Raw genomic sequence first — 13,790 nt, 5'->3', positions numbered from 1 at the left:
AAGCTATGGCAGAACTAGAAGTGTGAAAACTCAACTGCAAACCAGCATGCAAGATGGAGAGGGTGAGAATTGTTTTGAACACTTTATCTATGACTTTCTTCTTCTCCATCATCACCTATGTTAAGTGACCGTTTAATGTCTTTGAGAAAGAAAAGACACAGTAAAGATTTCAAAGCTGATTATTTCAGTAAAAATCCCTTTATTGCTAAGAACTTTGCTTTCTGGTGTGGTAAACTCTACATTTGTGAGGGTTTTCTGACTTGAAATCCCAGACAATGCATCTTAACTCAGCTCCAGCATCAGTCTTCTGGTTGGTGGAGCGGTATTACCCTAGTTGGATCCTCTGTGTTATTACAATGCATCATTTTATGCAGACTTCTCTGTCACTGGGATTCAATCCCAGAAAAATGTTGCTATCCTTGGTAGCATGGGATATGGTCTCTGGACAGAAATATCTATTTTAAAAAGGAATCATTTTTTAGACAATCAGAATGTTATGTATGGTAGTTTATTATTTCCTTTCAAATCTTAGTAGTTGCCCTGAATGAAGTTCTTATCACTAGAAATCACAAAGGTAAGAAACCTCTCTAAAGCAGGAAAATACATATGTGGATGTTGGCATAGTCAGATTCCTAAAAGAAGCCAGCAATTTAAGAACCACTGAATTTTGGCTTACAAAAATATTGTATTAGCAATGTTTACAGCTTTGATACAATTTCCCTGGTGCTAGCTGAGCTCCTTTAGTGCTAACAACATCAGGAGCTTGTGGTATTTATAGTGCTGTATTTCCCAAGATGAGGATTTGGAAGATCCTTACTGGTGCATCCGTTAACACACGTTAACAGCCTCCCACAGACAGGCAATATTTGGGAGATGTAAAGCTGATCAAGCCAAAGCCTAGCCTGGACTTTATCCTGCGTAACTAACCCCAAATCCAGAACATAGGATCCACCTGGAGCCCGAATGCTGGCTGCAGGAGGGTGGCCATGAAGGGTAGGTGCCAGCTGGGGCTGAGCTGTCAAACTGTCCATGCCTGCCCCAAATCAGCCGGTCCTGGTGGTCTCCCCAGGTCTCTGCCCCATTCTTCGCATGGTTCTTATAGGGTCTGGCCCCAGACAACTCAACTCACGGACCTGGCAGAAAATTACCTTACATTTAATTGTGCTGCTCAGGATCGCTTTTCTGCCACCTTAGCAAGTGGGACTGGCTGTGGATGAGCCCAAAGCGTGCCAGAGAAGTGCAGCAGGAGCTGTGGGGGAAAAGGCGCTGAGCAAGTTCCTGAATCAGCTCAAGCCATGACATGTGCCTTTGCCCTCACATTTGCTTTGAGGGTGACATAATATTAAGGGTGCTGACAAAGGAGCCCTGGCAAATCTTGGTGTTGCAGCTGAAGGAAACAGCGCACCAAAAGGAGCTGCTGTGCCCCTCTGCCAGGAGCTGCTGGCTGCGAAGTGGCTGTGAGTGCTGATGGCTCGGCAGCTGCTGCATAAAACTAAACCACCAGTGAAGGAGGTGCTAAGGCTCTGGATTTTGCCCTGTTGAAGTGGCAGAGGCAGAAACACACGGTCCTTTCTGTCAGCCCCATGGTGGGGATGTTGAAGCTTCCAGCAGAGGATTGGGAAGGGCAGATGGGAATAGCGACCCCTCGAGCTGGCATAGCAAGGCTGGCTAGTGCTGGGGTGTTGGTCCCGTACAACCACAGCTTGCCTCTACAGGAGGGGTGGGTACAGCCACCCTAAAATGATCAGAAAACCTCCTTTTGTAGGCAGGGGCTCAAATGTTGTCTAACTAGATGGCAAGGCCTCAGCTCTTCAAATCATACTGTGAGGTATGAGAAACCTATTTTTCAGTTTCTAACCAATACAAAGAATACTCTTCCCCTTTCCCACTTCTCTGGGGCCTTGGCTATTCAGCTTTTGGCACTGAAGTGGTCTGGCTTCTGGAGAAGAATCTGAAAACAATACTCTCAGTGTTTACAACTCTCTGCTCTAAAAAAAGTGCATCTGTGAACTACTGTCAAAAAAATACATTACCGTGCAACAAGGTACCCAGGCTTTACTGACACTTACCAATTGTTCCTGTCCCCTAAAACAAAACTTAGAAACACCCTGCTGAAATGATAACGCCCTGTCACAATCTCCCGAGCTCTCCCAGAACATACTGTAGGGGCAAGCAACAGATGCGCACGACTTGGAACAGTTTTAAAAATGAGATCCTAGAAAGGAAAGTAACAAAATACAGAATTAATTTTAGAGGGGAAAATGTAAGCTTCTATAGCATAAGGGCAAACAGAACTTCACATGGCAGAGGAATAGCTCATATATAAGCCTAAGATGTAAAATTTTAATTAAGACGTGGTGATGCCTTTGTGCCCATGATACATGGCACTGTAAATAAAGCTTGTACATATTGCTGTCTATGGCAGGGGGGTGGAACTAGACAATCATTGAGGTCCCTTCCAACCCAAGCCATTCTACAATTCTATGGTATGATACCCAAAGGTGTGGGTGACACTGCAGATTGCCTTACTTCACACCTGTTTTATGCCTTTATGAGGGAATCCACAACTTCCTTTACAAGGAAGCCACGACTTATTGGCACCTGTGGAATAAAAATATTTACAACTCTGTGAACATCGCTGTGCAAGTGGGGCTGTGGGCTCAGACTTTAAGACTCATCTCTAGATCTTCTAGGACGGCTTTTTCAGGTAGATGCCTAACCACTTCAAACTCTCACAAGGATAAGAACGGAGCTGTAATGACAGACTTCAGCTACAGCCAAAAGATATATCTCTGAGCCATTGACTTGTCAAAGTGTTAGCATGGCACCTGACAGAAAGGCTAGGTGTCTGGCCTTTACCCGTACTTGATTCTGGCACACCACCCTCCACACATAGGTGTGGGGAGCTGGGGGTCGGCCTCTTCTTGCAGATGACTAGAGGGAATGGCTTCAAGTTGTGCCAGGGGAGGTTCAGGTAGGAAATAAGGAGACATTTCTGCTCAGAAAGAGCAGTCAGGCACTGGGACGGGTTGCCCAGGGAGGTGGTGGAGTCACCGTCCCTGGGGGTGTTCAAGGAAAGGTTGGACCTGGTGCCTGGGGATGTGGTTCAGTGGGTGACAATGGTGGTAGGGTGATGGTTGGACCAGATGATCTTGGATGGCTTTTCCAATCGTCATGATTCTGTGATTCTATGCGTGTGATCAAGGAACTTGAGGGGGAAAGCAGCCAGGAAGATGTAGATTTTGTCACATAGAGGGTTTTACACGGTACAAACGCATGAACAGGCGCACAGCAGCGGTGCTCCCACCAGGGCAGGGCAGCCCCCCGGCACCCCCCAGCGCCTGCAGCCCCCGCCCCGCACCAGGGTCCCCGGGGGAATTCCTCAATGGCGCTGGCCACGCCCACTCCACAGGTGGGCGGGGCGTACACCTACCAGGCCCCGCCCCCCGCGCGCACGTGTGGAAAGCCCCGCAGCTTGTTCCCCGCGGGCTGGCCCCGCCCCCTGGTAACCGATTGGCTACCAGGGCGGCGGGGGGCGTGGCGCGGGCGTGGCGCGGCGCGCCGGGCGGGCTCCACCCACGTGCGGCGGCGGCGCCGCGGGAGCGGGCGGGCGGGCGAGCACACATCCCGCACGTAGCAGGCGTATTAATCAGCGCGGGGCCATCTGCCGCCCCGCTCCTTAAAGCGGGCGGGGGTTGCCGCCCGCCGCCGCTCCCGCACGGCTCCCCAGCAGCGCACGCTGCTCGCACAGCGGTAGCTGCAGCAGCGGTAGCGCGGGGCTCCGTCGGCGCTGCTGTCCCCGCGGTGCCCGGCCGCGGTGCTGAGCGCAGCCCGGGCGGCCGCCGCCGGGAAAGTTTTGTCCCGGCCTGACCCGGCACAGAGCGGCGGCGGAGCCCCCGCGGTGCTCGGCCTGGCGCCGGCGGGTGTCGCCTCCCGAGGCGTCCCCGCCGCGCCATGCCGCTGGGGCACATCATGCGGCTGGACCTGGAGAGGATCGCCCTGGAGTACGTCGTGCCCTGCCTGCACGACATCGGCTTCTGCTACCTGGACAACTTCCTGGGGGAGGTGGTGGGGGACTGCGTGCTGGAGCGGGTGAAGCGGATGCACCGCGACGGGGAGCTGGCCGACGGGCAGCTGGCCGGCCCCAGCCGCGGCGTCGCCAAGCGGCACCTCCGTGGCGACCAGATCAAGTGGATCGGGGGCACGGAGGAGGGCTGCGAGGCCATCAACTTCCTCCTCACACTGATAGACCGCCTGGTGATGTACTGCGGGAGCCGGCTCGGCAAGTACTACGTGAAGGAGCGCTCCAAGGTAAGGGGCTGCGGAGCCCCGCGGTCGCACAAACTTTCCGTGCCCGTCCCGGGGAAGCCGCGCCGTGCCCGGGGGCCGGGAAACGGGTAGGAGCCCTCTCGCCTCCCCCTACAGTTCCTGTGTCGCTGTCGACTCTGGTCAGGGCGAACCCGGTGCCGCCGGGCACCGCCAAGGAGCGGGGCTGCTGCCGGCGGCACCCCGGGTGCTTCCCAGCTGCGGGCAGCCGGCACCGCCGGGGCTGGGAGCACCCTGGCAGAAAAAGCCTGGCCTTGATCGTGGTTTTCCCTTGGAGGGCTGTTTGAGGTGGGCGGGAGAGCTCCCTACCCCTCTGTGTGCACGTACGCGGCTGGCATCGCCTTGCTTTGCTGCTGGCGCCCATGCGGTGGTGTTTTCCGAACTAGTTTCAGTGTTCTGCCAGTGCCCTGCAGCTGAAGAGGCTGTCCTTGCAGCATCGGGGATGTGGTACAAAATAAGGGATGCTCTGTTTGAGTGTGGCAAACTTTCTTTTTGGAAGGGGAGAATTATTTTTCTTGTAGGCTTTCTTGCTCAGGAGTGGAGAGGGCACTTGTATATCACCATCATAGGTGTCTTTCCCAATAAAATTTCATTGCCCTTGCCATGTAGTTACTTTAGTTTGGGCTAACTTCATTTTTTGTACCTCGTCTTGCAGTGGCAAATTGGACTGGCTTGGAACCAACTTTGTTTCGTTGTCCTGAATGCTCAAAATGTCCAGGTTTCTTTTTTCTTCTGACTTGAATTCTGTAATAGCATGCTTCCAAAACATTCACATCTTTTTGAGATGCGTGAGAAATAGAAATGATAAAGCTTTAAAAAAACAAACCAACAAAGAAACATGACAAAAGTGAAGTTAGGCATTTCTTTTCATCCTAACTTGCACTAAACTACAGGGATACGTGACAGGTGCTGTGTTTGTTTTGTTCGTATAAGTATGTATGTAATTTTTTAACAGAAAATAATATTAAAAAAAAAAAAGTATGCTTACCAGTTGCTTGGGAACACCTTAAGACCTGTGTGTGCATGCACCTCTCTGCCCCTGCACACCTACATGCAGTGATGAGAATAAGGCTGGAGCATTGATCTAGTGCTTAGCCCCACTGAAGTACTGATCAATTCAGTTAGAGCTTGAGTAGATTTACTTTTAAATGGAAACTGACTGAAGTTGACTTAGTTGTGGTAGGAGCCTGTTTGGTGCAGGGAGGTATAAATAACCAGTCGTCTCTGGCATGCCTGTAAGAACATCCTAGTTTGTTCTTCTGTGTGCCTGAGTACTGCTGAAAGTGCAGTGCTGTTTTGTCAGGTTTTTATGGGGAAAACTCAACTGTGTGCATGAGAGCTGTTGGCACTGGCTGGAGATAAAGGTCTTTTGGGGAGTGAATTTGGATTGTAGAGATGACTTTAAAACTGAGTTGTGTTCTTGCAGTCATTTTTGTACCAATAATAACAATGCAGGACAGAGCTTGTTTTATAAATAATTATGAAGTTACTTGCTGTAAAGTGATTTTTTTGGCTCTTGTTCTTTAGCAGGAAAGGTATCAGACTCCAAACAAATGGTAATGCTATACTATACTCCAGGATTGAAAGGGACTCAATATAATTTGTAAAGCTGTGTGCAGATGAATTTCCATCTGAAATTAATAGTAACCAATCCCTTTATTATAATAATAATAATAAATGCCATGGATATGGGAGTAGTAGCTGTCATCTGTAGCTGGCATGTGGGACATCTTCAGCAGGAAGATTTTTCCTGTGACTAACCAAATGACTACTGCAGTGCATGCAGGCTCCCACGTCACCTATGGACATTTCCCTTCTGCCATTAAACCAGCCCATGTTGTTTATCTTTTTGAAGAATTGTGAGTGCATATGCTAAAAATAAAAAATCAGTTTTAAATTCAATGTATTTGTCTTTTATTTTACCAGTTAGACTAGAAGCAGAATTGGATGCCCAAAAAACTGCCACATGTTTGGGAAAGGGAGTTGTTTCTGAGCCACTGGATCAGCACTTTAATTTATTGGTTTGGGATGTGGGGGTATTAGACAGATGGGACTAAGTGTCCAGAGCAGTATGTTGAAAGTGTGAGCCTTTTTAAAACAAAAGTATGTCTTTAATTTTCAGCCTAAGTACTGGAAGAGGGGGGAGGTTTGCTTAGCAAATGAACTTCTGTGAGCTTATTGTCTGCTTAGTGTAATGTGCTTCATGCTTTTGCTTTTTGTAACTACCAAGAAAAACAAAAGAGGCAAGAAAGACTTTCATACACTGAAGGAAGCTTTCCTTGCATCTACATATGAGAAATCAGTCAGTTAGGACTTTGCTATTTCCATACGACTTTCAACACCATTACAAGAAAGTTAAGATTGCGTCAAAGAGAATGGGTGGAAGATATGTTTTTACAACAGCACCGGATACACTTAAGAGCTGTTGGTTGGTATTTGAGGGCTGATAATGAAATGTAACCTTTCATCTTTGCAGAGCAGTGATCCAAATTTATCTTTGGAACGAGCCATATTTAAAAATATTAGCTGACATGGTTAAAAGATAAAAATAACTAGACAACATCCTTCCAGAGTGCTACTCTGTTGCAGACCCAACATAGTGCCTGTTGGCTTCTGCATTCCCCTAGACTTCCCGTTTTCTAGTAAAATAATACAAGGGTTGCCCACTTACAGAAATTAAATGGATGAGGACCTCACCAAGGTGTAGTTGACCTGGGGTCAGCCTTCTTGGTGCAAGAGGATTCACATTCTCGTACAGAGGGATGCTGTGACCTGAGGAGGAGGTCAGCCTGGTCCTAGGGACCGGTCTCCATGCTGCAGGAGCTCTGGTGCTTGGTGGAGGGGACGGGGCTGGGAAGTGAGCTTGCAGCTTGCCCTGCCAGGCCAGTCACCTGAAGTGCCCCCGGGGGCTGCCTGTGAAGTGCTGATGAGCTCCTCCTGTCCCAAAGTCCCTTCTCCCAGAGTCCCTTCTTGGTGCTAGCTGGGCTCCCCAGGGGCTTTTGGGGCAGTGGAAATGGCCCTGTCTGAGTAAAGCTTGGGCCCACTTGAGTGCTGCTCAGGTGCAGAGGTGGCACGGGGGCCTGCCATGTTGTGTAAAACTTCCGGGGGAAGGGGCATTTATAAAGTTTTGTAGGAGGTGAGATGTCAGTCCTGGAGAATAATCCCTGTATTATAAATGTATAACTGAAAGCAGCAACATTTTAAAAAAAAAAAAAAAAAAAAAAAAGAGAGAGAGGTGGGAAAATATTCCAGGAAAGAAGCCGCGTGACAGCCTGGTCCCAGTCAGCGCTGGAGGCGCTGGTGCCTGCAGTGAGGGGTGGAAGGGACTTCGAACCGGCGTGGCGGCACTCGGCTTGGACTCTGCACTCTGGTCCTGGCTGCGGCCTGTCCCACCCCGTGTCACTGGTACCCTCTCGGGTGCTGTTGGGGTTTGAAATCCACATAAGGGCTGCCTTTGGGGACCTCGAGCTCACCTTGCGTGTGCTGGGTGCTGATGAGTCCTGCTGGCTAGAAATGGGATTAAGGCTCCTTGCCTTATTTTCAGGAGCTGATCTTTTCTGAGGAAAGCCTGTGACTGTTTTTAGCTCATAATCCAACTGCTCCTGTTCAGTATCAAGTATATGGCCTGAAGTTTAAAAAATATGTTTCCAATATGTGATTCATTTGCTTAGAAGTCCCTGTGGGATGTGAACTCTTCTGAAACACATGCTTCAGAATCTTCATGTAGGCCTTTTGCTTTTTCTGGGACACTTTTCACATCTTCCACTTGTAGTTGTGACACTTTTCCTGCTCACCAGCACACTGATGGGCTTGCTAAATGTCACAGGAGAAGCTGGCACTTTGTGGTGGTGGCACTTGGTGGCTTGTGAGTGACAGCTGAAAAATGGGGTGTCTCCTTTTGCCTGCCATGAGATAGGGTGTTCTTAGGCAGGTTTTAACACATGGCCTGCCTAGCAGGTTTTTACCAAGATTTCTGTTCATGAGGATTTAAGAAACGTGAAATGTCACAGGCTGGGCTAGAGTGGCTTTTACCACATTCCTCATAACTCAGGTAATAAGGTAAAATATTGTTGTATTTATGTATGAAAGAAGAAAGCTTCTATTCTCTATACTCTTCAGAATTCAAATTCTGTCCATTGCAATTAAAATAATGTGAAACACACTGCTTTTTCTGACTTGAGGTGTGGAGGTAAGGAGCAGGGTAGCAGAGCTGAAGAGCAGTACTGCTTATAGAAATATACGGGTTCATTATACTTCACAAAGGATTTTTGATACTTGTGTAGCAGCATGCCTTGCAATTAGTTTACAATGGGATGTCTGATGAATACCACCATCCAGAAGAAATATGCATAATTTTTCTTTCTTTTTTCTAATCAAATGCACATGTTCTGGCATAATGGGTAAGTTCAAATCTGTTCTTCTGGCTGGCTGCCGGCAGAGTCCAGAGCCACTGGAACTGTAAATACAACAGACAAGTCATTTTATGATATCAGACTGAGGAATTCAGCATTGGCAGGGATCCTGGAGTGGTTGCTTTGGCTCTGTGTCAAAACTGATGTTTATATCTGTGTTTGTCAAGCAAGATTAGTTAGCCTGGTTAATTATACACAGGAATGTATAATTTTTACTTGACAGTCAGAGCAATAAATGAGTATAAACCTGGGTATATTAGCTCTTGTTTTTGTTCGTCATCAAATTATTCTCAATCACTTTTTAAAACTTTCAAAAGATGCTTTTTCTTTCTGGTAATAGTTATATAGAGAATCTTTCAGATTGCTTCTTCACTCAGCAGGGATAGGGTATTGGCAAAATGGGTCAATATTTTACAATCAGTGATGCACATGCCCACAAGCAAGCTCAGGAGCATGGGTGGCCTCTGTGGGGTGGTATGTGAACTCATACTCAAGTGAAGTGGCTTAGAAGCATCTTAGGTTTGGTGCCTTTTTTTGTTCTTGTTTTTTAAATAAAAATAAGAAATTAAAAACATTTTTGGGAAAAATCTCACCTGCATGTTGTGCCAGAGGCTTTGCCAGCTGAGTGGCTGCCCTTGGTCCTCTTGTCCTCCTCTTGTTGCAGTGTTCTCCCCCACCACCCAGCAGCCTTCCTTGAGGAGCGTGCCTGTGTGCTTCATAGTCACAGTTGCAGAGGAAGGCAGAAGATGGCTAATCTGGTAAGAAAAGGGAGGTAAGCGTGGGCTAGACTGTGTAGAGTGCAAAGTGGTCTGTTTATCCTTAGTTTGTGCACATTTATAGTGTCAGGGCAGATTACTTGACTTTTTTCCTTTTGTCTGTAGCTTTGCAGTCATGCAGTGCTTGATGGGTCTTAATTGGACTCCTGAGCTATGTAACGATGGCAAAGCAGTGAGGTTTTCCACAGTTGGTCCCATACCAGTAGGACATCTTCCTCAGCACCTTTCCCATCCACTGTGATAACTGTGCTGGTACCGGTTCATCCCAGTGCCACTATGTCAGCTTGTAAAGCTGGAGACCTGCTGCGGGAGCTGTACTGGCATGCCTGTCAACATCCCTATTGCAAGCTCTAAGTAAATAGGTGACTTTTGGTTTGTTTTTGTATAAGGGCTCATTGCTCATTACATGTCAATGTAAACCTTACCCTGTTCCTCCCCACACAGCTGGGTAACACAGGTGGCATTAGTGCCTCTCAGCACACAGCATGTTTGTCCTTTGGACTCCCAGGGGTGTGTGCAGCATTGCAAGGCAAAGTGTCCTTGGGAGAGTTGCTGGGGAAAGCTGCAAGATTCAGAGTTCAGTGCCCCCCGCCCCGCCTCACCAAGCGGGCTGAGCTTGCACTTCAGGAAGGAGGGGAGCAGGTCCCTGCTATTAGAATCTGTACACAGCCTTTTTCCAAGGTGGTTATTAATGAATAATTGAGTTCATTACAGCTCAGTGCTAATAACAGTACATGCTTAAATGAAGATGCATTGGTGCTTGTAACACTGATGAAGGACAACATGTGCACAATAAAAGTGAACTTCTTCCTTTCCATTAAGAACTCAAGCTGTCTGTGTTAACCCAGTGTCTTTACTCGATTACACAGTAAACACTTGGCTCCTTGACTTCCAGACTTACCTGGAAAAGAGCTTGAAGTAATACAGCCTTATCCTAAGCAATTCTTGACTTAATCCCTAGAAGTCTCTTCTCCTTCCCTTGTCTCCTCCACTGCACCATTTTGTCTTTCCAGACAGACTTTTTTCCTGCAGTGATGGCGCTGGTGGTGGGGTTCAGCAACTTCCTCAGCAGTTCCTTTCATATGTGGAAGGTGTGGGGCAGAGGGAGAAGATAAAAGTCACAATGACAATGAAGGCATTCTGAATCAGATGAAATCTCGATGTTTGCTGAGCAGACTGGACACGCTTGGAAAAGATCAATACTTTTACCAAACTTTTCAAGATGATTCTTATGAAGTCAAAGTACTTTTTTTCTGATACTCATTTTAAAAAAGGTTTTATATTTTCCTGCTTCTGTTTCAACTGGATTGCCTTTTCCTGTTGTGAAATAGGTCAATGGCAACTTGTCCTTCGGCATCAGCAGGCCACATAGTGCTCATCCATTTTGCGGTGGGTGGCTTGTGAGAATTAGGAGGTCAGGAGGGGAAGCTGGTGAGTAAGTGTTGCTGGTTTTAGACTTAGGGAGAAGGAGGCTATCTATGTGCATAGCAACTTGAGGGAATTTGGAACAGTGGATTGGATTTATCATAACTAATCCTTGTCACAAAGCTGAAGACTGAAACAATGTTTTCAGAAGGCTGCCAGCAACACAAGTTTCTCAGCTTCTGGAAAGGTTTTATTGGATTACTAGAGGAGCTCTAGGGCAGAGGTGTTTCAAGATCTGCTCTTGCTATCTGTGTTGCGGGCAGCTGATGGCCCCCTTGGTGGGCTCAGGATGATAAATAACTGCTGTGTTAGCACAGAACATGGGGTGGCTTGACAAAAGGTTTTGATTTACTCATGACGTTACACAGCAATTTGTTTTAGACCTTTCATTGCTCTGAAAAGAGATGACAGGGAGTTGGTCAGAGAAGCAGGAAGGTTTCTATGGCTGTTCAGACAGTGAGGTGGAGGAAGAAAAATGATGGAGGCTCCTGCCAAACACACTGTCTCCTACTGCTTAACTATTTGCAGGCGTGCAGTTCCCTACTGCTCCTGCTGTGATCTGGACAGAGCACTATGCCCCATTTCCCCTCCATCGCCCACTCACATATGCGTCTCCTGCCTCTCTGACAGGGGAGCTTTTCCCTGCAGTTGTTTTTTCTCTTGTCATTGTGCTTTGGCAAGATAACATAGACAAAGAAACTTAGTGCCACCATGAAAAGCACTTAATGGAAAGCACTTTACTGAACAAGCTGCTTGTTGCTCTGATTTCTCACAAATGAAAAAGTGCAAGAGATTTTACTGAACTTAATGGTTCAGTGAAGGCTTAGTAAATGTTCATGCCACTAGCCACCCAGTCTGAAATGAACAGTGTAAATTAGAGGAGTAGAGTATAGCTTGCTGTCTGCACAGACTGGAAACAGTTTGTCCAAAGCTTTGTCAGCTGGAAAGCACAGGGTAACCACAACTTTTGACAAACACCAGGGAATTGCAGCCTACTTTGTAGCAAATAGATAACTTTTTTATCATTATTTTGAATCTAATATGTATCTAGTTCATATGAATCCTTTGGTCAGAGTTGTCTTTCTTTGCTTTCTTCTTAGATCTGACTGTCCAAACAAGAAATGTTTGCATTTTTCCTGTCTAAGTCATGCTAATAATTAATCTTTGTGTAGACCTCATTTCTTGCACTGTCATTTTTTAATACAATTTGATAAGACAAATGTTTTTAAAGCTTTGGCTCTGCTTCAGCAACTCACTTAAGTACTTTTTTTTTTTTTTTTAAAGACTCTTGGAAATCAATGGGTCTGAAGTACATCCTTTGGCGCTTGGCTTGGACTGTACTAGAATGTTTAGAATACTTCAGGAAAAGTTGCAGTGATCTCTTGTGCTGCCCTAAGTTTTTGTCTATGTTTTGTTTTAGATTTGCAATGTGGAACATCTTTTACTTATATGGTGCGTTGGAAGGGAGCAAAGAGCCCTTTTTGATGAAAGGTCTAGTACTAGCACTGTTCATGTTATAGATGCCAGTTATGATTTGTTTCTGACCTTTGCAATTGACTATCTCGTGGCAAACCTGCCTCATGCCAGTAACAGCAGCAGTTATTGCACTAATGCATATGGGGAAATGGTGCTGGGCTGCAAAGCAGTGTCAGACAGCAGGTGCTGGCATGGGGCCTGCTGACTGCTATAGGCTTCAGGGAGGGAAAACATGCAGAACTAGGAGAATTTGGTAGGAGTGGGCTTTTTCTTTATTTTTTTAAATGTCTTAGTCCTTGACTATTCTGAGGTGAAGTCTTAAGATGTTCTGTTTGCTGCTGGACTATATAAAGTGTAACTGCACCTTTCCCTTCTGAGTTCCCATCGGGAGTCTGGTAGAAGTGGTTTGAAGGTGGAAAAAGGAGGAGCTTCACTGTAAATGCTGTAGCACATCCTGCCATTGAGGCATGTAAATCATGGTATACGACTAGCTGTGCGTACACAGTTATCAATACATCTAGGGTCCCCCAAGATGTATTGATAACTCTGTTCTTTACAGTATTCACCAATGCTTCCATTTCCCGAAATGAACGTGTACTCTGATTTCCCCTGTCTGTGCAGCATGTGCATGGTGTCTCTGAGGCCGGCCAACAGGAAGGGTCACTGCCTGGTTAAGTATTTTACAGACTTCCTCTTCACAGAGGAGCAGTGAGAGGATTTGCGAATGCCAGTTCTCACTGCCAAATTTATTATAATTCAGCATATGATAGTGGTCAAAGGCTGAAGTATTGGGTTGTGCATTTTGCTGTTATATTCTTAAATGCCCAACCTGGCATCTAGCTTGTGATTTGAAGGCTCAGTGCCTACCTGACTGATAAGTTCTGGGTGAGATGAAAATGTTGACCTGTCTTTTGTTCTTTTTTTTTTTTTTAAAATTATTTTTTTATTTAAGATGACTGCAACTGAAAGAAATACATATTTTTTTCTTAGTTTCCACGTGGTTTTTGCTGGGTCTCGGTTAAAAGCCTGTTTCACTGCTCACCATCTGTAGAAGGAATTGCTGCTAATGATGAGCTATGTTAGTGTGATGCCTTGGCTGTGCTTAGGAAAAGCACCAGTTGTGCTGACGGTGACCAGAGCTATAGGTAGACCCAGTGCCTACTGCACCCCCACAACTAATGATGCCGATGTACCCCTCCATCTCTGCCTCTGTATCTCCTTCCCCCTTTGCCCTTTCTATCACAGAGGAGCACTTGTACCCCACAGCTCCAGCAAAGCCAGCTGAGCCCCTCACCAGAGGGTTTCCTACCCACCCTGCCTGTTGCCCCACCTCTTGTGGGATGGGGACGAGGGCTGCTTCTCCTGGCTGCCCAAC

General features: G+C 46.8%; 1 protein-coding gene across 1 annotated transcript in view; it reads left to right on the top strand.

The window, feature by feature from the left end:
• Nucleotides 1–3,852: 3,852 nt before the first annotated feature.
• The window catches only part of EGLN3 (egl-9 family hypoxia inducible factor 3), a 28,319-nt gene continuing 18,381 nt past the window's right edge, over nt 3,853–13,790 (top strand). The window contains exon 1 of the mRNA XM_032188640.1: nt 3,853–4,311. Within this exon, the coding sequence (XP_032044531.1) occupies nt 3,955–4,311 (357 nt within the window). The 5' untranslated portion in view covers nt 3,853–3,954. The remainder of the gene's footprint in view (nt 4,312–13,790) is intronic.

The sequence above is a fragment of the Aythya fuligula genome, chromosome 5 (assembly GCF_009819795.1).
Source record: "Aythya fuligula isolate bAytFul2 chromosome 5, bAytFul2.pri, whole genome shotgun sequence".
Classification (NCBI taxonomy): domain Eukaryota; kingdom Metazoa; phylum Chordata; class Aves; order Anseriformes; family Anatidae; genus Aythya; species Aythya fuligula.
This window is presented reverse-complemented; position numbering and strand designations above follow the sequence as displayed.